The sequence below is a fragment of the Orbicella franksi genome, chromosome 5 (assembly GCF_964199315.1).
Source record: "Orbicella franksi chromosome 5, jaOrbFran1.1, whole genome shotgun sequence".
Taxonomy (NCBI): domain Eukaryota; kingdom Metazoa; phylum Cnidaria; class Anthozoa; order Scleractinia; family Merulinidae; genus Orbicella; species Orbicella franksi.
The window spans coordinates 18,780,147-18,804,785 of NC_138149.1; the positions used below are offsets into that span (position 1 = coordinate 18,780,147).

Genomic DNA, 24,639 nt, shown 5'->3' on the forward strand with positions numbered 1-24,639 from the left:
GTACGGGATGCGCAATGTACTCGTAATACAGCGTATGTAAGGGACTCACATTATGGAGTGGCCTGTGTGTGTTAGTAGACTTGCCATGTACAAGTAAGCTAAACATTGAGAGTCAAGTAATTAAACTGTTGGCTGTTGGACTCCTTGACTGGAAGTTGTTGTCGCCCGCGCACGTTACATTTGGTGTCAGAAGTGGGATTCGAACCACGACCAAAGTCAGCTGAAGTTCAGGTCAGATCGTTTTGTTTTGGTGTAGATAGTTGTCCTGCGAACGGCTGCTGGGTGGTGGTGTAGTAAAGCTGCACGACAAGATATTTTGACTTGTAGTGGCGTGCTGGTTGCTATGAAGCACTTTATGTGGTAGTTGCCGTTGTTTTGGTCGTTAAAAATATATTTTAGGACATTGTTTATTGGTTGCCGTAGTTAGTTGTGGTTGCTGTTAGTTGGTGGCGTGATCCAGGCGACCGTTAAAGTTTAGTTTAGTAGCGTTGTTTGAACATTGAGCTCCTTTAGGATGGCAGCGGCTGATCAGAGTTATTGCAAAGTCCAGTTGGATGCAGAAGAAAATTATCGTGGAGAATTCCATGTGGAACAGGACGTCGTGCAGAATTCGACGACTCCGAACGAAAATGGTTACTATTCCTTCGGTCAAGAATCATCAGCTTCGTTTATGTCAGCTCTCCAGGAATTGGCTAACAGAATGGAAAGACATCTTGGGACAACTATCAAGTTCAATTCGAACTGATTGCAGAATTAAATGGCTGGAATACGTCTACAATGGCCATTTACCTTGCCGCGAGTTTGTCAGGGTGTGCACAGGCCGTGCTGGCTGATTTGGACACAAACTCGAGAAGAAATTATCAGGCCCTCAGGGAAGCGTTGTCACTGCAGTTCGGTAACGGTGGAATGATGGAAGTGTTTAGATCACAACTGAAAAGCCACACCAGAGGAAAGGACGAGTCACTTCCAGAACTTGCACAGGCGATCCAGCAACTCGTAAGGCAAGCATATCCGGAAGCACCCCTATCTGTGCGGAAAGTTCTAGAAAAGGACTACTTTGTCGATGCAATAGCCAATACGGATATCCGCTGGAAAATACTTCAAACTAGACCAGGAACAATACAAGAAGCCCTTGCCATAGCTAGCGAAGTGGAGGCATTTCAGATATCTGAACGTCAACGTCTCAGACCAGTCCGACTGACTGCGAATATGGTGGGCGCACAAGTTTCAGACAAACAACGTGATTTCCTTGATTCATCTATCAGCAAGATATTGTCCGAAATGAAGGAAGATCGAGAAGAGCAGAGGCGTCTAATGGAGGATTTCATGAAGAAAATTGAACATCCTGCCTGGAATGGAGCACGCTAGCTCGTGGGGTCCAAGAAATGTCGGTGGAGGAAATTGCTGGAACTGCGGCAAGCCTGGACATTTTTTGCGTAATTGCCCAAATTTCTGTTACAACTGGGGAAACAATGGCGGACCGAACCAAAGAGCCTAAGTTCGGTCCCGCATCGTTATCAACGGCTCCTGTATCCAAGAGCTGGTACTCTGTGTGGAAATCAAGATCAGCTAGGACTGTACATCTCCAGTAAGGTAGAGGGAGTGGACGTCAAGTTTCTGGTGGATATGGGTTCAAATATAACAATTTTGAGCCCAGCAGCACTGGAGAAGATCAGTGCACCAAAGCGACCAGTCCTTGAGAAAGTCGAGAACCGTATGATTTTAGCCGATGGCAGTGCAAAACCATTTCGTGGCAAGGGGACATTCAAATTGGAAGTAGAAGGCAAGTGGGCTCTGCAGGAGGTGTGGATTGCAGACATAGAGCTGGAAGGGATTTTGGGTATGGATTTTGTGCGCCGGTATGGTTGTCAGATCATTACAGCTCCTGGAGGCCAGCTGGAACTATTCATCCCCGAGTTGACAAGTGCAAGTGGAACTGGAGCAAAACTGGCAGAAGAGAGGGAGCCTAGCAATTATCAATGCTTGAGGGTGGTAGTCAAGGATACGGTGTTAGTGCCAGCAAATAGTGAAATGATAGCAGCCGCAAAGGTTCTAGACACATGTAATGGAGGTCTGGCAATTCTGGAACCTACATTGGATTTTGTTCAGCACAGCAAACTCTTGGTTGGTAGATCGCTTGTCAAAATGGATGGTCCAATCCCTATTCGTCTTCTCAACCCCACGTCACATCCAAGGCGGGTCTACAAAAACACCCTGGTAGCGCTTTGCAAACCAGTAGATAGCAGAACCAGTAGATGGAGAACCGTGGTTCTGGGACGCTCAGAAGGCAGAGACTGGGGTACGAGTTGCTTGAGAGTGTCAACCAAAAGAATGCGCAAACCAAGAGCAAGATCAGCAGCGATCTCTGCCCGTAGAGTTGGAGGAATTGCTGTGTAGAAGTACGGATGGCTTTAATGATGAACAAATTGGAGTGTTGACTGACTTGCTGAACAAATATCAAGATGTGTTTGCCACCTCTACAAACCCTTTCAGCCACACCAGCATAACCCAGCACAAGATTATCACAGGGGAGTCCAAACCTATCAAGCAAGCACCAAGGCGACTTCCCCTACAACTGAAAGAGAAAGCGGAGGAAGAAGTAGAGAAGATGTTGGCCAAAGGTATTATTGAGCCATCATCGAGTCCATGGTCTTCTCTCATAGTCCTGGTGAAGAAGAAAGATGGAACGATACGCTTTTGCATAGATTACCGAAAGGTGAACGGGGTCGCTGTTAAAGACTCTTATCCACTTCCGAGGATCGAAGATTGTTTGGATGCGCTGTCCGGGTCGCAGTGGTTTTGTACATTGGATTTAGCTAGTGGTTATTGGCAGGTAGAGATGGCAGAAAGGGACAAGGAGAAGACAGCATTTTCCACAGGTTCTGGCCTGTATCAGTTCAATGTGATGCCCTTTGGTCTTTGCAAAGCTCCGGCCACATTTGAGAGGTTGATGGACAGGGTTCTTGTGGGCTTACCTTGGCAAATACTGCTGATTTTCCTGGATGATGTCATTGTGCACACTAAGTCATTTGAAGAGGTCATGAGGTGCCTGTGACTGATTTTTGAATGGCTACAATCTGCTAACCTAAAGCTCAGCCCAAAGAAATGTGTTTTGTTCCAGAGGAAAGTTACCTTTTTGGGCCATGTCGTAGGTGGAGATGGAGTGAGTACTGACCCGAGTAAGACAGAAGCTGTCAGTGCCTGGCCAGTTCCACGCTCAGTTGCAGAAGTTAGGAGTTTTCTTGGCCTCACGTCCTATTATTGCCGTTTCATCTATGAATATGCCCACATTGCTAAGCCACTACACGAGCTGACTGAGAGTGGAAAGGAATTCTCATGGACGGAGGCCTGTGATAAGGCTTTCTGCACTTTAAAGGAGAATCTTGCCTCAGCTCCAGTCCTGGCATACCCAACCCTTGATGACACGTTTATCCTGGATACTGACGCAAGTGGGGTGGCAATCGGAGCTGTCCTTTCACAAGTTCAAAATGGCACTGAAAAAGTGATTGCATACTTCAGCAGAGCATTGAGAAAAGCGGAAAGAAATTGTGTCACACGGCACGAGTTACTTGCTGTGGTAGATGGGATACGCCATTTCCACCATTACTTGTACGGAAGAAAATTCACAGTCCGAACTGATCATGGAGCTTTGCAGTGGCTGATGAACTTCAAAGATTCAGAAGGACAAATGGCACGATGGTTAGAAATCCTGGGTACTTATGACTATGAGGTGGTATACCGTCTGGGAGCCAAGCATGGGAATGCAGATGCACTGTCGAGGAAACCATGCGGTCGTGGTGAGTCTGGATTTTGCGACAGAATCAAGGCAAGGCGTGAGCCTGATGGTGATTCGTTCTGTGGTGCAGTTACAAGGAGTGGAAGTCGGGAATGTAATTTAGGAGCAGGTTCCTCTCAAGAAATGGAACTATGGATTGATGGAATAACGAGAGAGGAACTACAAAATGAGCAACGATGCGACCCCATTTTATCACCTGTAATAAGCTGGCTGGAATCTGGACAGGGGCGACCTAAGTGGGAGCAAATTTCTTCTCTTTCTCCAGAGCTTAAGGGCTATTGGGCACAGTTTGAGAGACTTATCCTGAAGGAAGGGATTCTGTACTGCAAGTGGAGGTCGCAAGTCTCCGGCAAGAGCAAAGCTTAAAATTGGTCATTTCTAAGAGTCTTCAAGAAAAAGTGTTGTTGTCTCTGCATGACTCAGTGACAGCTGGTCATCTGGGAGTGAAGAAGACCCTGCAGCGTGTCAAGCAGCGGTACTATTGGTGTGGAAGTAGCCGTGATGTAAAGGTGTGGTGCCGAAACTGCCTTAAGTGCTCATCTCGAAGAAAGCCGCAGAAAAAGTTTCAAGCTCCACTACAAGTTTACAATGTGGGGGCACCCCTTGAGAGGCTCACCATTGATGTATTAGGCCCTCTGCCAGAGACAGACCAGGGAAATCAGTACATTTTGGTGGTTATGGATTACTTCTTGAAATGGGTGGAGGCACTTGCCATGCCTGAACAATCTGCAGCAACTGTGGCACATCTCTTGGTCACTGAGGTTATTTGCAGGTTTGGTGTTCCCTTGCAAATTCACACTGACCAAGGACGTAACTTCGAATCGGTGCTGTTTAAGGAAGTTTGTAGGCTTCTGGATATCAAGAAGACTCGGACAACACCCTTGCACCCACAATCAGACAGGATGGTGGAACGACTAAATCGTATGTTGGAGGCTATGTTATCCAAATTTGTCCAAGAAAACCAGCGGAACTGGGATCAGCTACTACCTCTTATGGCCATGGCTTATCGGTCTGCGATACATGCAAGCACTGGCTGTACACCAAACTAGCTAATGTTTGGACGCGATGTCAGGCTACCTGTAGATCTAATGTTCGGTTCTCCTCCGGTTCCAGTCACACCACCAGATTCCACCATCTTTGCCTGGAACCTGAGGGAACAGGTCAGAAAAATACACCAGCTTGCCCGTGACAATTTGGACATTGCGAGCCGACGACAGAATCGATTATATGACCAGAGATCTCGAGCAAATTCTTATCAGAAGGGAGAGAAGGTGTGGTTGTACAATCCTCAGAGAAAGAAAGGCAGAACCCCCAAGCTGCAAACTCCATGGGAGAGTCCCTGGGAAGTTACCAAACAAGTTATGGACGTAGTTTATCGAATCCAGAGGACCCCCAAGGGGAAGCCCAAGTTTGTACACCATGACCGCCTGAAACCATTTCACGAAAGGCACATGTTGAGCCAATGAATTTGGAAGTTGGCCCCGAGAATGCTATTTGTCAAGAGTTACCATTTCAGTCTGATCAAGACATTTGGAACCGTTCATAGTTACATTTAAGTTCCATTTAGGTTTAAGTAAAACATTTTCAACGGTTCAAATTTACATTAGAGTTTTCGGGAAAGATCTTTTTCAAGTTAATGCTTTCTCCGTTGTTGTTGTTTTTTTATTATGTAAAATACCGTTGTTGGCTTTAGGATGACCCTTGATGCGAGGACGCATCTCTATTGGAAAGGGGGAAAAGTAATGAAACTGATATAGTGATTGCACAAGCTATGATGCGCGTGCTAAGATGTATAATGGTTGTATTTGAATGTATACTCGCAAGAGTTCTAAGACTAAGAGACAGTTATATGGCGAGTATGGGATGCGCAATGTACTCATAATACAGCGTATATAAGGGACTCACGTTATGGAGTGGCCTGTGTGTGTTAGTAGACTTGCCATGTACAAGTAAGCTAAAGGTTGAGAGTCGAGTAATTAAACTGTTGGCTGTTGGACTCCTTGACTGGAAGTTGTTGTCACCTGCACGCATTACAGTATGTTAGTGCTGTAGTGCCTTAGCTGATGGCTGCCCCCCTAAACCAACCCAAAAGTGCACTCTGCACTAAAAAGTGTATTAGACTAAAATTCCCGGTAGAAGAGTTAGCAAAACTCATAGATTGAACAAATCAACAGGCAACCAGAAAACAAAGAATGCTTCACAGTAGTAGTATGGCTGCCAAATTACCCCGGTGAACCCATCTTTATAATTTATTCAAAATGGCCACCAATAGCAGTTCGAGAAAACGTGATGTCACTGGCCACCAGCCAGGTGGAGTAAAGTGGTTAAAGTGGGGTGATAAGGCTAGGGTGGAGCAAGTGGGTGCAAAATGAATGGATTCAAGATGGCTGCCCATCAAAGTTGGAGAAAAGTGGCACCAAAATGGGAGTGGAGGGTTCAGGTTAAAAAAACCAGGAGGCACCACTGAAGGTAGTGCTATCCTCATTCAAGATGGCCACGGCCCATAAATCTCCCCCTCGCTGGGTGCTGACATCACAAAAGGGGGACAACCTATGCAATAAACTCCAAAAACTGCAAAATCAAGCGGCGCAGGTGATTACCGGTGCAGATTATTTGACTCCAACAAAGGAAATATTAAATAAACTTAGAGAGAAGGAATAACCAAAAAACCCTGATGATGTTCAAAATTGTCAACAGAACGACGATGTTATTTAAAACATATTTTCTCAGAAAAAGTGGAAGCCTCTGTATACAACCTCAGAACATCACAGGATGATATTGCCGTACCAAGGGCCAGAACGGACTATTACTGGAAGAGTTTCAAGTTTATGGGGGCTAAGATCTGGAATGCACTCCCTAATAATATGAAATCAGAGTTCTCCTTCAAAACTTTTATGAACAAACTGAAATCTCTTGACCTCAGTATTGATATCTAAACTAGCCACTTTTAATATTGTATAAATTAAACATTGATTGTATTTTTCTCATCTTTTCTTATCTATAGTTGCACGGCTTTTGTGAAGAGCAAGAATTGTAAATTTTTGAACAAAACTACCGTAATGAAATAAAGTTTTCTATCTATCTACCTCTATGGGCTGATGTCATTGTAGGGGGGATACCCCCTCCCCCTCTACAGGATGACATCATGGTAGGGGAATACCCCCTCTGTGGGCTGACATCATGAAAGGGGGATGTCCCCTCTGTGGGCTGGCTTCATGGAAAGAGGGATACCCCCTATCGGATGTACTCAGTCCCTTACTCGGCCAACCATTTGGACCAATCAGAGGGTTGTTTTTAGACCATGTGACTCTGCTAATTTGCATATTAACCCTAAATGGTTTGCATCATAACCCCAACCCTAAAATTAGCAGGGAGACAAAGGTGAATGTGGAAAAAACTTGTGTTTTCAAAAAATCCTAATTTTTATACTCGGGACTTGGTGAAACACAGCAACATGGTCAAGTTGTGCCATTATCCAACGCGTGTTCATTGTGTGAGCTTCGCAAATACCATCTGTCCAAACCCCAAGGGGTGTGAGAACGAGTACCTGCTGTTACCAGTGAATCCCACTTGTTAACTCCATCGCATGGAAGTGCATGATGTTTTGTATCAAAGAACACCCAATACACTGAAAAATTTATAAAGGAAGGAAGGAAGGAAGTGTGTCGTGAGACATTTGGTCAGACCATGCAGATCACAATGGAGTACAATGAGAGGGACGTTAGTGAGGATGAACAGATAGTGGAAGAAGACAAACACGATGAGGGTAACGAATATGAAGAACAAGAGGATGAATCAGAGGAGGAAGAAAATGACGAACCAGAGGAGGAAGAAGATGAAGAACCAGAGTGGGAAGAGGAAATCCATGGGTAGGCATTTGAAATGGAGTCAAGTTTCAGAAAATTGGAGATTCACAGGAAATGGCAGCAATTATAGCATACAATAGCCTGCTTCCTCTTTACAGAGAAGACTTGAGAGATGTGTTGTTGGAAGATCTGAAATGGATGCGTGCCTTGAAAAAGGACTCCATCTATCGTAGTAGCAACCAGAGATGAATTAATGGAGGAAAAGGGATATGACTGGTTAGAATCCACAGAACTGGCCATTCATGAGAGGCGATTTCTACTGAACAGGCTGTTTAAAGAACAATGGGTTCCTGGAGAGTGAAAACTGCTGATGCTATTTGTCATAATTGAAAGAATACACACTTTCAAAGATTTGCTTTAACAGTTTCATTAAACACCTGTATTTACATGATTTAGTGTTGTTTCATGGGTTGTAGAACTCCAATATACCCTGGTTCATCTTTTAATACATTAAAACGAAACGTATTTCCTCTGGGGTTTGTGGGTGATGGTCCACCACTAAATACCCATAGGGCTGAGCAGTGGCTCGTTCCTACAGAGGCATAAAAAGTTTTGCATCACCCATCCAACGTTGCCCCAATGTTTTAATGTAATGGGTGTCAGCTGGATTTCAGGAGGAGCCATAACAGTACAAGGCTTGTCGAAAACATGCACTGTCTCCAATGTCATCTCGAAAATAGGTGACTGCATCCTGTATCAGTTTGGACAACCATGTGGTCTTTCCACTCAAGGTGGGTCCCACGATTTGCATGCTGCCTGGTACACGAAAACATGGGTCGTAGGTCTTGCTCATACCCATTCCACTCTGCAAGTTGGCTTCTAACCAGGGTAAGGAGGGTGTGGTACTTGTCTTGGGTGTCAGCTCACCGGACATGTAGGGGCCAAGTTACAGGGATTGAGAGTCTGATCACTTAGGACAAGTCCTTTGATGGCAGAGTCTAACATCTTAATGACTGAAGATTTTACCACACTGGCAAGAGTAGCGGGTCTTGTTATGAACACTTGTCACATACCGTTTAAAATCACCCATATGGGAAAATGTCAGTGAACACACAGCACAAGTTCGTTTCATTGCGATGTCTTCTAGCTGGTAATGGTCGTAAAAGATGCCAGCACTTCAGCATAAATACATTTTTTAACTCATATACAATCTGGGAATTCACCCACTACCACCATCACCAATGCCATACCAACACCAACACCACCATCAACTCTGCCACCACTGCCAGCAACACCAACACCACCAACGCTACTGCTGCCACCGCCACCACCGCAGCCGCCGTCAATGCAGTGCGCTGCCGCCGCCATTAGCACCGTCGTCAACGCCAACTCAGCGCACCGCCACCTCCGCCACTGCGCGCAGCGGCTGCATTGGTGGAGTTGGTGTTGGTGGCAGAACTTTACAGGGGGATGTTGGTAAGAGAAATGCATTAAAATAGACAAAATGATACAAAAACAAAACATTTCTGCAAAGGAAACAGTTTGTGGCCTCTGTAGAAGAAATTAATGTACACAACTGGGCAAGCTTCAAATAAGACTAACAGAGAGTAACATTCACCAACAAGAGCACATTCAAGAAGAATTTACCAAGAGTATGATGTTCAGTTGGGGGGGGATCATGCAAAAGTCACTGGTACCAGTTTTCAACACACTCTCCAATGATTGCGTTCATCAATCAAGGTTCAGAGTTAAAAGTTCAAAGAATCTTATGTGATAAAATCAGTTTAAGAAGTCTGTCTCAGTCAGAGTTCTCCATAACAACTGGGACATCCTCATCCCTCACTATTTTAATAAGAATATTTGCCCCCTGGGTCGACACCTTTAGTGTCCAGTTTCATATCTAAAAGGCAGAGCCTCTGCATTGAGTGTCTCCATTCCCACACTGGGTTGTTGAATTACCAGATTTTACTCACACTACTGCACTTTGAACTTGACCATCTCGGCAAGGAAGTAATCAGCTTGTTGTCTTTTAAACACGCAATATATCCTACTTGCACCTGTACAGAGTGAGTTTGCTCTCTTAGAGCAGCAATGGCATTCTATTCTGATCTAGGATTCACTGTAAGAGCCATGCTTTTCTTGTAATTGTTCAGGGTTGAATCATCCAAAAGTCACAACATGGTTAGACTACAAGTAGAACCAGAACCAGAACCCAAATCAAGTGCTAGGAAACAGCTTATACACATTTGTCCAGCCATTTCATTACTCTGTCATTTTGTATGTTATGAATGTACTAGTGTTGCTTTGTAATGGTATCTTTATAAGAAGTACTCAAACTATGTATAGCATATAAATAGGTGTAAAAATAATTTTATTCGCCTGGTCTATTCATGAGTTTAACTTGTACACCCTTTGACTCGTCCAATATTCAATGGCATTTGCTGCCTCAAAACCTATTTCCTGAACACTCGCACTTAGGTCAAGTTAAAATTACCTTTCGCTATAAATGCTTGATTAATATGTTGTTGTTACTGCATCTGTTAGAATTTTATTCAGTTGTACTCATGAACCTATATTTTCTGTTTATCCACATCAAAGTGAGAATTCTACAGAGGGTATTCCTGAAGGGTTTTTTGATGATCCAAGGCTAGATGCTAAGGTATGAAAGTCAGTCTTGATGAAAATAGTCTTAAATAAAACCTCATGGATTGATTAAGTTTACATTTTAATCACCACGTATAATAATGCATAATAATTATAATAATTAACAATGTTATATGATATTTTATTATAAGAACCTTCCCAGCATCCTTTGCAACTGAAACATTTGTGTGTCAAATAACTTTGTCACCTTTGAAGTCTGGGGAGAATGCTACGGTATGTGAAAATAACACTTTCCATGAAATATTTTTTCAGCATACTTGACGTAATGACGTTATCAGTCACGTGACTATTTTTAAAAGTGTGTTTTATCTCAGTGTGAGGATAGAGGTTGAACAATTGCAAAGCACTTCGTATATTTAAAAGGGTAGTGCTTTAAATCATTTAGAAATGCCCAGTTGACTTTTGCCATCTCACAGTTAGGGGGAGCTATTTGCATGCAAAAACTACATCAAGTAAATGGAAACATGCCTATGACACGAGACAAGCTACCAGCAATCCGTGGAGATCTCGTAAGAACGGATCCAGACTGGGAAAACTGGGATTTCGTCCAGTTATGCCAAGTGGTGAAACAATGGACAAGTTGAAATCCAGTTGACTCCAAAACAATAGACAAAGACACATCAGATCAACACAATCACAAACGGAACCGTGACAAGCTGTTTCAACTATGAGATCACGATCAGAAGGAATGCGTCACAGATCAGCTAAATATCAGAAAATTACTAGCATAGAGTAATGTAGACAAATACTAACAAGAAAGAAAGTATGTTTCAATTGCGCCACGCCAAATCATCGAGTGAAAGAGTGCTTCAGCTAGACTACGTGTCAACACTGCCATAAATGTCATCACACTTGGATATGTGACTCAACATCAAAGGGGGACCATCCAAAGCAAACATCAATGAGTGTGCGCCAGAACAACGAGGGCATTTTGCCAGTGACTCCCATGCTGGGAGCTCGTGTGTCTCTGCTAAACTGCTGGATCTACTTAAGAAAAAACCATACAAGACCAAAAGGAAACGTGTGGATATGCTCATTAGTTCACAGGTGAGGCTTAAACAGTACGATGCAGTCAAGGGATCCCCAGATGGCAGCTTTCAGATGGATGTGAAACTTACCAAAGTGAACAAAGCAGAACTGTTGACAATTGACAATCCGAAACATGCAAGAAAGGAATCAAGATAGAAGACACAGACACCAAAACACAACTTCCCGTACATGTTGTGCTAGGAAGTGGCGAATATGCTTGGATCAAAATGAAAAATGAGGCCTCTTATCAGTAAAGATGGAGATCCAGTAGCAGAGAAGATGAAGTTAGGATGGTTCATTATGAGCCCCAGAGCAGAATTTGACAAGAGTACGATGCTACTGACGCAAATGTCCCAATGTGATCATGAAGATCTCTGCAGGCTTGATGTGCTCGGACTAGCAGACTCGCCAGAACATGAAAATTAGCATAATCTTGCTAGAGGCCTAATCAGCCTCATCAACCCAAGTTGAAATAAAGTTATCTAAGTTATCTATCTATGACCAGAGCATAGTGCATGCTTAGTTCAAGCAAAAACTTAAACACTCACCAGTAGGGTGGTACGAAACTGGATTACCATGCCAAGGGAACAGGGCTCAAAATTAATTTTTTGGACTACTAACCCTTCGGGTCAGTGCACATAAATTTTACTAACCAAATTTTGAAGTTCATTATCCAAGAATCTGTTCATGAATCTTAAATATATTAATCAAAAATTGTGCAAATAAATGGGGCGAAATAATGTATGGATGGTTCAAATTACACAGTGACCTTTAAAATAAAATATAGATGAGTTAACACTTTTTGCATTGTCCTTTCTTTTCTGTTTTTCTGTTTACTTCGACGAAAATACGACAACCTTTGTCATTTATGTAAGTGTCCCCCAAAAAGACAAACCATTTTTAACATGGAGTTTACATAAAATCTGCAAATTCACTAAATGGTCGATCTACTGTTTCCTCTTCATAACTTTCAGGCGGCGGTATTTTTCTGAGAAAACTATTCAATGATTTCTGCACCTGTTCTGTATAATAACCAGTTTGCACTAACGAGTCACTTCCAGAAAAAAAGAAAAACAAAACAAATGCTGAAATAAGCAAAATGGCGGAAGTAATTTTATTAAGGCTGTGTCCAGATCTCCCCATCCAAAGGCCTGGTTACCTTGAGTTCTGCAAAGTGAGCGTTTTTCGTTGTGCGATTATGATTTTAGCATATCTTTTAGAACAACAAATTGTTCAAGATAGAAAACAATCTTATGCAAAAAAAGAAAAGAAACATCAGCCTTTCATGAAAATTAATATTTATTTGTAAGAAAATTTTCTATGAATGATAATAATTCTTAACTTAATGAAAATTTTTGCTAGCCATGTCAGGTTACTTGGGCACATTTTTAGTAACCAAATGTTGAAAACCACTAACCATTGGTTAATGGGTTACCGTTAATTTTGAGCCCTGGGAAACCACCCAGAACTACCAACAAACAAACAGGGAAGCTTGCAACGCCTGTCAAATCTGATCAGAAAACTGCAGCGCAACAATTTCAACAATGAGCATGATGCAATTATACGTGAGCAGCAACAGAACAGCATAGTTGAAGTTGTGCCACAAGAAATCAAAGGAAAGGAATTTTACATTCCACACAAGGCAGTGATCAGGGAAACAGCCAAAACTATCAAGATGGGCATTGTGTATGATGCCTTGGCAGATTCACCATCGTTGAATGAGTGCCTCATCGTTGAACGAGTCCTCCATTGCAAAACAAGCTGTGGGACATCCTAGTGAGACAGCATACCCAATAGCAGTGACCACCGGTATCCAGAAGGCTTTCTTACAAATTCAAATTTGTGAGTGTGTATGGGATGCATCGAGATTCCATTGGAAGAAAAGTGAAATCGCAGAGTTAGAGGTACTACACTTCACGCGTGCATTGTTTAGTCTCGCCCCATTGCCCTTTCTCCTTGGGGGAGTTATCGAGGCCCATCTCGATGCTTGGCAAGAGCGAGAACCAGAAATGGTGGCAGAACTTCGACACAGCTCATACATCGATGATCTCCTATCTGGTGGACAAAACGCAAGCCAGGTGCAGCAGCACAAAGAAGCAGCCCTCCAGATATTCAACGGTGTGAAACCGAGTGAGTCAAAGATGTTGGGACCGACATGGACCAACCAGCAACATACCTTAGCAGTGGTGATACATGTAGAAGAAGTGCAACCAACCAAAGGAGGGATATTGGGGAAGATAGTTAAGATTTACGATCCCTTAGGACTGATGGCACGTTGACTCTAACTGTAAAACAAATTTATCGTGAAGTATGTGTAACCAAAGTATCCTGGGACACGAAGATCAATGAAGAACTGCTACAGCGACGGAGAAAATAGGAGGAACAGTTACTCCTTGAGCAGCAAGTACCACGATCAATGGTATGTTACTGAGAAGCAATACAAGAAGTAGAGCGGCACTCTTTCTCGTCAGATACTCATCAGAACGAGGGGAAGGAACAGCAGTTTACGCAGTAAAATGTTTTCCGCCAACAATCAGGCAACGCTCAGTCTGTAGTAGCCGCCAAGGCTTGTCTTTCCAAGCAAGGACTTACTATTCCACGCCTAGAATTGATTTCGGCACACATGGCTACCAACCTGTTAATGAACATGCTCAATGCCCTAGAGACCATGTATGGATGGCTAGACAGCACTGTTTCATTACATTGGATCAAGGGAAATGGGCAGTACAAGCAGTTTGTTACAAATCGAGTTGCCAAGATATAGTTGCATAAGGAGATCGAATGGAGATATGTGCCCACAGAGGAAACCCTACAGACCTTGGGAGCAGAGGTGGATCAGTTCAATCAGCCTATTGGCAAAGAGGTCCAGAGTGGCTGCTAAACAAGTCTAAGTGGCCAGACAACCCAGTCACACAGTCATCCCCAGCATCAGAAGTTGAAGCCAAGATCATAAGAGAAGTGTTAAACCTGACGCAAACTAAACCTGATAAAGACAAGTTCGACAAACTCCTCGAACACACCAACCTGTGACGAACCTTGAGAGTCGGCGCATGGGTCAAGAGATTCATTTACAACCCCAAGCATCAAGACAGAAAACTTGGACCTCTACTCACAGAAGAAATAGAGGGCGTATGTGTATGGTAGATCCAGAGAATTCAACAGCGAGATAGAGAATCTACACGTTACCCAAGGTTAGTGACAGCTCAACTTATAACCCAGTGCAAAGGGAGTGATGACATGTCATGGACAGATACAAGGACAGACTCCAGTATACTTGCTAAACAGCTCAAGGTTCACAGAAAAGCTGATCCAACAAGTTCATCACCAGATGCTCCATGGGGGAGTTGGTTTAACAATGGCAGCCATGCATGAGAAATACTGGGTCCCCAGGCTTTGCAGTGTAGTCAAATCAGTGCAAAGTAAGTATTTCGGTTGCAAGAGATTCTGTACCACACCGGCAGCAATACCAGTACCAGGCCAGTTGTCTGAAGACTGGACCACAGTTGGTACAGCATTTGAAGTCATGGGTACGGACTTCGCTGGACCCATCAAGTGCAAGATAGACAAAAAAAGGAAGGAAAGGCCTACTTGTTGATTTTTGTGTGCAGCTTGTAAAGAGCCATTCACCTAGAGTTAATGCCTAACCTGGAAACAGAGAGCTTCATTACATGCCTCAAGGGTTTAATCGCTCGTCATGGCAGACGACGGGTTACCTACACAGATAATGGTGGTACCTTTGTGAAAGCTGAAAACTGGCTTCGCCAGTTACGGAAGGACGAGCGCCTCCAGGGTCTTCTAGAAGTGCCCCTGGTAGGGGGGTCAGTTTGAGCGGTTGATCCAAGTCATCAAGACCTCCATGTACAAAGTTATTGGTGGAGCTACTCTAACCTGGCCTGAGCTCAGCAAAGTCTTGCTCAATGTCAAAACACAGATTAACTGCTGCCCGTTGAGCTATGTGGAGGATGACATTGAGCTACCAACCTTGACCCCTTCAACTTTTTTGTTCCGGCGAACAAACCAGTTATCAGAGGAGGAGGCATGGAGAATCAAAGACCAAGATATCTGGTGACATGTTAATTATCTGCAAGTATACGAGGATAAAATGTGGAATCGCTGGCGAAGAGAATACCTTACAGCATTGAGAGAGAGACATAACCCAGCACACACAGTCAGCAAGTTTCATCCAGAGCTGGGAGACTTTGTCATCATGAAGGCTGACAACAAGAACTGTGGAACATGACCACTCACCATAGTGAGCCAGATCTACCCTGGGAACGACGGCGTCGTGCGCACAGTGCAACTTAAAGACTGCCAGCAGTACACTTCAATGACCATTGATTTCATTCAGTCTATCAGTGGTCACAAAAACACGCACTATTAAGTGTTCATCAAGAGTTGCATCAGTCAACTAAAATATTAATGCAGACAGACCATTCATTTTCTCAGTTATTGTATGACAATGTGAAGCATTAAAACTGATCATACCAGACATAAATTACTTAGTATCCAGGCTCTCCTGGTCAATAAAGCTTGATTACTGAGGTCTCATGATACCTGGTGTAACAAAACCTTGCAATGCAATGGGTATGAGGTCATACAATGTATACAGGAAGAATTTGAGCCAGTTGCACATGTAGGTGCTGCCAATGTATATGTATAGGTTTTCATTGTAAGAACTTCACCTTTTTTTACTCGAAATCTAGCCCTCCATATGTAATATATGTAGCTCATAAGTGAGCCTTTTAGTTTAAAGTGGTACTATGACGAAAATCGCATCTTTCCTATCGCAGCCATTTTAAAACATAAATAAGTAGCCTGTGTGAGAAGAAAAATGCTGTTTACTATATTCAAATATCTCTTTTCGTTCCAGAGATATTCAAGTTTTTAAAATATGCAAATTAGGCCAGTGATGACATCATACACTCGACCAAATTTTCATCAAAGATGATGAAGAAAGATATCTCAGCCAATTTGGATCGGAAATGTTTGATTCTTTGCAGTAAGATTCTACTAAATGTGCTCCACAATATGAGCTTAACAGTTTGGTTACCATGACAACATACTGGGTTCCAGACCTTCCCAATATTAAAGGCATTTCTGGCCACCTTTGGTGTTCCATTTTGATATTTGCAAATGGTGCCTCATATGCTTGATCCAGCAAGCATATAAATATGTTAGCTCAAGTTTGTGGCCTCGTGTAATGTTTTGCGAGCTGAAAATCACTAACATATTGAAATCAAGTGGGTGGGGACTGGAAGAGAGTGAGTTGCCATGGGAACATAATTTTTTATAGTGGTAGGTGTGTTTCCTGTAGAACTACTAGCCTACCAAGTTTCAATGGTCTGTGCTGCAAATTGACCAAGATAGCTCTATTTATATACTTGATATAAAATTGGGTCGAGTGTATGACGTCATCAGTCATCTCATTTGCATATTTTACACATTTTTCAAACTTAAATATCTCCAGAACTAATGCAGATATTTGCAAACGGTAAACGGCGTTTTTATTCCTTCATGGAATTCTATGTGATACACCTAAAAAATCAAGGAAGAAAAATTTGATCATAGTACCACTTTAAAACTGCTACATCAATGCACATGATTTCAATCTTCTTGTAAACAGTCAGAAGAACACTCTTGAGTAAAAGTGATGAAATATCTTTGCATAAAAGATCATCTCAATTTATTTATGTATGCTACTTTATCAGTTGCAAAAACAAAGTTTGAAAAACTTTCTGGACTGAATTGAATTCCTAGGCAACCCATTACCATTGTGATTCTTCCAAGTGCTCTACCAACTGAGCTGTTGACTGAAGTCAGTTGTCTGGCACAAAAACAAAAATCAGTCTAAACAAAAACACCTTTACAATTCTGTTGATAGTTTTAAAATTCAAAATACTTCTGTGGCATGTTCATATTGTTCTGATGCAAGAAATGTAGCTTTTATATTTCTGATGTCACCATTAGTTGAGTACCATGGGGTGGTTGAGAAAAGAGTAATTTTCTGCCCCGTCTAATTAATTTTTTCAGTGAATGGCCAATGACAATATGTAATTAAGTCATAAAATTTAAGGATAAAAACATTTATTGACTCTTCCCTACAAACAGGAAAGAGAAATTACACATACGATGGGCCATAATGAACAACCCTGTAAATATCAACATAATGTCCTTACATCATGTGCAGTTTTGTAAACATAAATAGAGTCACAGAGAGAGAGAGAGAGAGAGAGAGAGCTATTGGAAAGAGCATAAATTATATCGGAACCTTTTTATCAAGTTTTGTTTTATTTCCGACTTTAAAAGTCGTCGAACAGTAAGCAATCAAACTTTTCAAATGCAATTTTCACCTGTAGGATATTTTTATAATTATTACAATACAAACATTACTTAAAATTCATTTTTACAATACTACATTACTCATAGTAACTCTACGATTAATGCTACATTACTTTCATACTACATCAATTACAATTCTAAATACTATATTGCCACATCACTATGTAGCTACCTTTCTGCATTACCACATTACTACATTACTACATTCCTACATTGCTACATTCCTACATTGCTACATTCCTACATTCCTACATTGCTACATTGCTACATTGCTACATTGCTACATTACTACATTTATTTACTACATTACTAACATTGCATTATTCACAGTAATATTATGCATTGTTAATACAGAAAAGTTTCCTTTTTAGTGCAGAATGCACTATTGGGATGGTTTTGGGGACTGCCTGCCGCTAACGAACTAAGGCGCTAAGTGTAAACTTTAATGTTTGTTTAATTAATTAATTTCAATTAATTAATTAGTGTAGAGACAAGGAAATGGTGGGGGAGAGCTGGGAGAGGTACACATGTACCCTACTTAAAACGTGTTATATCTACGTCAGCTAGAAGTAAACATCGCAAAGCTATATATTTGTTTCAAGTAACCCCTTGCTCTCCTTGTGGTACTATTCTCTTAAGAACAAAACCAGTTCTCTCTAAATACATGCGCAGATTAGTTAGCATTTGTCTTCTATCCATTAGGTGGAGGATACATTGCATACGGGATAACACACAAATGTTTAGTAGTTTTCCTTATGGTAGAACCCAACTGTAAGAGGCATGCATTCTAGCATCATAAGTGTTGCATACTATGTTTCCACGCGGTTTTTTATGTCACACAATGTCAGGTACTAGGTAGCGCCACTTGTCCCTTTTTAGTGCAAAAATTAAACATATCTTTTAGAATTACCCACAGGTCGGTTCAACAAATATCATCTGCTGTTTTCAAACTACAATGGTATGTTTGTCAGGGTTTAAATAAAGAAGGGAAATGTGAAGTTTCTCATTAGCAGCTTATTTATTTCTTGCCTTAACTGTGTCTGTAAGAGAGACCAAAAAGTTCCCAAGTTAGTGGCTTTAATATTCAGCAAATTGTAAATTTGTGACAAAAGAAACCAGGAAAGTGCTCAAATATTGCTGTAGACTCTGTGGCATCTAATGAAAGCACAAATTAATTTAATCAGTCTTTGAGGAGACTCGTTCATCAACGCAGGATAACATCAGCCAAGTAGCGCTGTTTACCTTCAACACTTCTCATTGAAACGCTTCCCAATGGTATCAATCGATATTGTTGTGTATTAATTTTGAATTGTTTTACTGTTAACAACAAAGGTGGCAACAGAAAAAGAAAGTGGTATTCCGTGACTATCTGATAATTAAATTAGTCCCTGTTCATCTGTGATATGAAAATTTGCATTTTGAGGAAAAACAAAATTGTTTCTCTTCCATTTCTTCGTCAGATATTTAACTTTCTTTCATTTATCCCCAAAACAAGCTTATCTTCCTTGTGTTTTGGAGAAAACAAGAGTTTCATGTTACATACCTTTGCAAGGAAAACAAAAGTATCACGTTACAAAGTTGGCACGAAGAGCTAAATTGTCACGTTTGTTCAACGAATTATTGAATTTAAAATGAACGAAAATCATCATAAAACACCAGAGTAAAATTTAAAAGCTGTCATGACAAACAGTAATTGTACGTAATTTTCAGACCTTGAATGAAAATACAACCTTGAAACGTACTCACTGCTAAGGGGAAAAGCCCTAGCAGACTACCAAGGTAGATACAAACCGGAAGTGAACCAAGCAGGGGTGAGTACTTATGGGACTACCGTGCCAGAACTATCGATGGCACTCTGCACTATCTGAGATTGTCTCACTGGTTAGTTAATTAACAGTAGTATTACTACACCTTTTGCTGTTCATTTACAGAAAATATCCATTGATTTGTGTTCAAATAAGTTCGTCAGTCAATAAGTTCGTTAGATTAAAAACGTAGAAAAAAGGATCTCACATAGCTTCTCTCTAGTTTGTTACAGAATCCATTTAAGAATGGCTGACTGTTGGGACCAAGAAATGCCAGTCAACGACCCATTTGGCAAATTGCTCATATTTTGCACAAAGATACCCTTAGGTGACCTAATTCTAAAAATCATATTTAATGGTTCCAGCAAATTTTTATTTTTCAGAAATTCACAAAAATTTGAAAGCGTGGTCAAATGCGGTTTTTCGTATAATAAAACGACCGAAATAAGGTGTTTGAGTGAAGTGCTGCTAAGGTCTTAAAATAAATTCAATTGACTTCAAACTTCCCACAAATGTGGAACAACCATTCAAATTCATTTTTCATTTTAAACTAATCTCTGATATGTTGGTATAGCGGTTTTCCGAACCAATTTAAAAACACCTCTGAAGCATGTTAAAAATGGCGGCAAAATATAGGTCATGTTTAACAGCTTTAAAGTGCATCTGGTACCTCACTTTTCGATTATTATATTTTACAGCCATGAACTATCATTATTAAACAATAATAAAAAATACCATGGCAAGTTTCATGCTCGAACTCGCAGTATTTCCCTCTGAGAAATTCGAAAATCTACATAACATACTCAGCTCAAATGACACATGATATATTCATGAACTGAGGGTTAACAACTTTAAATTAATTGGCTTGAGTAGAAAAAAATCTAAAATTAATTTAAATCACGTCTGATTTATAGCTTAGGCCTTTGGAAAGATCCTCTTGCCTGTGATTAACAGTGTGATCTACTGAAAGTCGAATTTCAAGCTCGGAATTCCTCTAGGTAGTATCATCAGCTGAAATTCGCTAGCACTTATGCAAATCAATTGACAAGTTAGCGCCGAACATTCCAAAGGCAGATTTCCTTAACCCTAGCCTTCTTAACATCTCGCATTTTATCTAACACAATTACAGAATAAACTAAATACCATGTAATTGTAAAGCAGTTCACAAAAGAGGTTTGAGCGACCTGAAGTTACTTGCGAACAAGAACTCGTGGGAACTGTTCACTGTTTTATGTCTTACTTGAGCGGTTCGTCGTGTTGGTCGGTATGTGGAATGCTTGACGATGTACTACAACAATATACTTCTAGTTAAAATCTAGCAAATGCTCAAAAGAGTGGTGTTAGAGCATGTAGATAAACCTTTCCAACAAATACCTCCTTCGATAAATGATCGTGTACGGAAAACATATGACTAAATGTACGTCCACCTTACTGCATATGACTGTACGTCCACCTTACTGCTAGACCACAATATAAGGGAGCAATTCCCGAACCATTTACTGGCAGTATTTCCTTTATACATATTATCATGAAACGTGTAATTGTGTAGTTGTCATTTGAGATCGAGAACAATGTAATGCAATCCCACCGCCAATATTTTTTGTCTTTGAGGGATGGGGGAGCAGGTGGCGGAAGCAGTATAAAAGAATCATAAAGAAGTCAGCTGCTTCTTTGTGGAAGGCTGTTTCCGGAAAATTCGCTGTTCAGGAGATCTATGTTTCCTATGAGTGATTAGCCAATCTAAACGTACTGTTGCACTGCGTATGCGCTGGCAGTGCCGGAAACAAAGTGCATTAGATCATCTATTTTTAAGTTGACCAGTTGTCTGCCAAGCCTCAAGTGCAATTTTTGCATCAGAACTAGTCAATGGCAATCATGCTACGGCAGCTATATTTTGCAGGTTGCAGGTTGAAATTTAATTATAACTGGAAACTGCTGGCACTTAAGGACGGTGCCTACTTTTGTTAGTGCACACACATTCTGCGCATCACGTAAGGCATGGTTTAAGCGCCACGCGCGCGCTGGGTTGACATGACACAATCAACTACGCTACCAAGTACAGGACTAAATTGAAAGCAAAATTTTCCTTTTGTGACCAAATCAAGTTTAATGAACCTGTACTTGAACCAGGAACACCAGAACTGCAGCATATCGCTAACCACTGTCAATGTCTTCCAGCTGAAAAACTAGCTGTTATCTGTCGAAAATTATACTGAAATCCAACTGTAAACATGTACCTGCAGATGGCGTAGTGCACGCGCAAAACAAGTGCGAGATACGCAAATGTTTCACTTACTGGGGAGGTGACAGGAAAAAATGTAACAGGCACCATAAAAAGTTTAAAGAAGGATCAATAACTTTAAAAAATGCGTGGTTAACCCTGTATTTTATGTTATGAAATGGAAGTGGCAAGCCTACTCAGCAGGTGATTAGTTTCTGGTTGTGAGCAAAAGATATTTAGACTGTATTTTAGCTGAAACAGAGGAAGGCTGTCAGAGATGCTAAAAGTGCTGTTGCAATGATTTTGTTATTAAAAACATACCAAAAATGGCTTTTAAGTTACCGTTTACCATGTAGTTTTCAGATCTTTATAAATGTGTTTGCTTTTCTGTATGTAAAGGCGAATTCTAAAGAAAGCTGTGAAGAAATATCCTCTCCTTCTATTTTCAGAAAATGCTGATGTCAGCATTTTTGTTGAGATTCAGGGCTAATCATCTCAAAAAAATGCGTGGCTACCCTCTTTTTTCTTTATGGATCCTGCTAGCCCTTGCAAAGATCTACTTTTTCCGCAAGGTCCTAACCTGGCACAAAAACCTTTCTATTTAGTAGGCACCGTCCTTAAAAGAAATGTACAGGTGGTAGACTTACTGTGGCTGTTACATAACACTATTTACAATCGCTCCGTAAGGTGGCTTCCACCTAAGTGCCACATCGGCTGAAGCAATGGGAGGAGAGTATATTCCTATTATTTTAAGCCTGCAATGAATTATCGTTTTTGAAGAAACATCTGAAAAGTCATCTGAAATATCTGCTGAATTTGGTTTCTTCCCTGTGAGTACCAAAATAAAAGCACACTGAGGTTGTGCTAGTATATTCCATCAGTTAAAATCTTAAGACTTATATTATTTCATTTCTTTATTTATTTGCTTCATTTGTGATGGCAATCGTCTGTTGTTGAGGGAAGACCCGAGCTAAATCTGGAATGAATGGAAACATCTGTGGAGCGGCCATCCAGATGGCTTTGGAGAGATTTCACTGGTCTCATGCAATCAGCGTGTCGATCAATAAGTACTTTTATTATATGGCTGCGTCTCACAAGGACTGGGAACTACCAAATTCACGAATTTGATTGGCTGAAATTGATATTGACCGCAGTCTGGATTTTCCCATCTAGACCGGCATGTAGATCGGTTTCATTTTGCATTGAAAAAGTAGCAAACTCAAATACAAAAATATTCACCGTTTTCTTTTATTTTCTTCTCAATCATTTATGGAAGTGCCAAAAAGCCTGATGACAAAAAAAAAGGTAAAGAGGACGAGCAAATTTCGGCAGGTTAAAGTTAAGTTCATTTCCTTTTGCAAGCAAAATGTCAGCAAATCAGTTACATTAAACGAATTAAAGTTTTCTTCTTTGCCATATAGTAAACATCTTATTAACCGAGCTAAGTTGGTCTGTATGGGAGAATCTTGACCTCGGTTGTGTGTACAGACCTCACTGCGTTCAGTCTGTACTCACGACCTCAGTCAAGATTCTCCCATACAGACCTCCTGCTCGGTTAATAAGAGCTAAATAGCGGATCGACCGTGTTTCAATACGCGAAAGACGTGAACTACTTTATGTAAGAACCTCTGACGAGTATATAGGTTATTAATTATTTTTAGTGCCAGCGGTTTTCCAGTTTACGAATAAGAAGCCATTTTTCTAAACATTCAACTATAAAAAATTGCGATAAAATATTTCGAAGCATATTGAGAAAGTTAAAAATTTCGTTAAAAAACGACGACGTTTCGACGTTGAGCTAATGTCATTATCGAGTCAAAATGATAGTTGATAAAAAATGTATAAATAGTCGGTAAAATAATAGTTCAATGGATGTGTTAAAATGTTTAAAGTTAAACAAAGAGTTTTGCACGGATGGAGTCAGTTTGCGTGTTCAAGCTTGGATTCTGTTCCTTTATGCAAAGCATCTCATAGATGAGGCAATCAAATTTCTAACTTAGAATCAGCTTGGAATCCAAGCTTGAACACACAAACTGACTCCATCCGTTCGAAACTCTTTGTTTAACTTTAAACATTTTAACACATCCATTGAACAATTGTTTTACTGACTATTTATACATTTTTTATCAACTATCATTTTGACTTGATAATGACGTTAGCTCAACATCGAAACGTCGTCATTTTTTAACAAAGGTTTTCCAGTTAAAATTAAATTGCAACCTGCAACCTGCAAAATATACCTGCCGATCATGGTATGTTGAAAGCATTTGTTTACCACACGCTCTTGCCATGGATATTCTTTTGGTTGTTAGCTGGGTAACAGGGATCAGTATTGTGAATTATTTTTACGTGAAACTTTAGTTCAAGAGTTGAACTTTAAGAAAAGTCCGGCGGGCCCAGGCAGACCCCGCCATTTTAATGGTCAAAATCGGACTTGAAGTTGGGGCATTTTCCTAGATTTGTCAGATGTTCACGGTATTTCACGGGAGTGATTGTGTGATTTCTACCCTTGTTTTAGAGTATAATTTTGTGGCTTGGCTTGTTCCCTTTACATCTCAATGTTTTCTTGTTATGTTATTTTTTTGTAGTGCGTATGTCATCCGTTTGTTTGGCTAATGTTCAAGATTTTTGGATCCTGCTTTGGATGCTAGGCCATTAAAGATATCATCTCATTTACAGTGAATTTTCACTATCATGATCACTGCCCGTCTCAAATTGTTATCTCTAACAGAAATTTACTACTCTTGGATCTGATGTTATTGTTCAGTCATTTATGGCTGATAATTTTTGATCTCCCACTTCTTTATGCTTGTTTTCCTTTGAATGTTGGTAGTAGTGGGAGACTATACATCAATAAATGATAAGTCTTTCATGTGTATAGTTACGCATAATTGTCAACCCACCTGGAGCAGAACCAGCCAATGTGTTTGAAGCAAATGCTGAATTACCAGCTGGTATTCTAAAAGATTATGGGCTTGG

At 40.9% G+C, this 24,639-nt stretch overlaps 3 protein-coding genes across 4 annotated transcripts in view; 2 read left to right on the top strand and 1 right to left on the bottom strand.

Moving 5' to 3' along the window:
• The window catches only part of LOC145487565 (uncharacterized), a 400,759-nt gene extending 381,059 nt beyond the window's left edge, over nt 1–19,700 (top strand). The window contains exon 2 of the mRNA XM_081466393.1: nt 19,685–19,700. The gene's annotated coding sequence lies outside the window, so the exon portion shown is untranslated. The remainder of the gene's footprint in view (nt 1–19,684) is intronic.
• Nucleotides 1–24,639, bottom strand: part of LOC145487527 (uncharacterized) — a 572,009-nt gene that overhangs the window by 390,957 nt on the left and 156,413 nt on the right. The window lies entirely within an intron of this gene.
• The window catches only part of LOC145487550 (zinc finger protein 830-like), a 105,152-nt gene that overhangs the window by 58,190 nt on the left and 22,323 nt on the right, over nt 1–24,639 (top strand). For both annotated transcript variants that reach the window (XM_081466378.1, XM_081466379.1), the window contains one exon: nt 10,201–10,261. In XM_081466378.1, the coding sequence (XP_081322504.1) occupies nt 10,201–10,261 (61 nt within the window). The remainder of the gene's footprint in view (nt 1–10,200; nt 10,262–24,639) is intronic.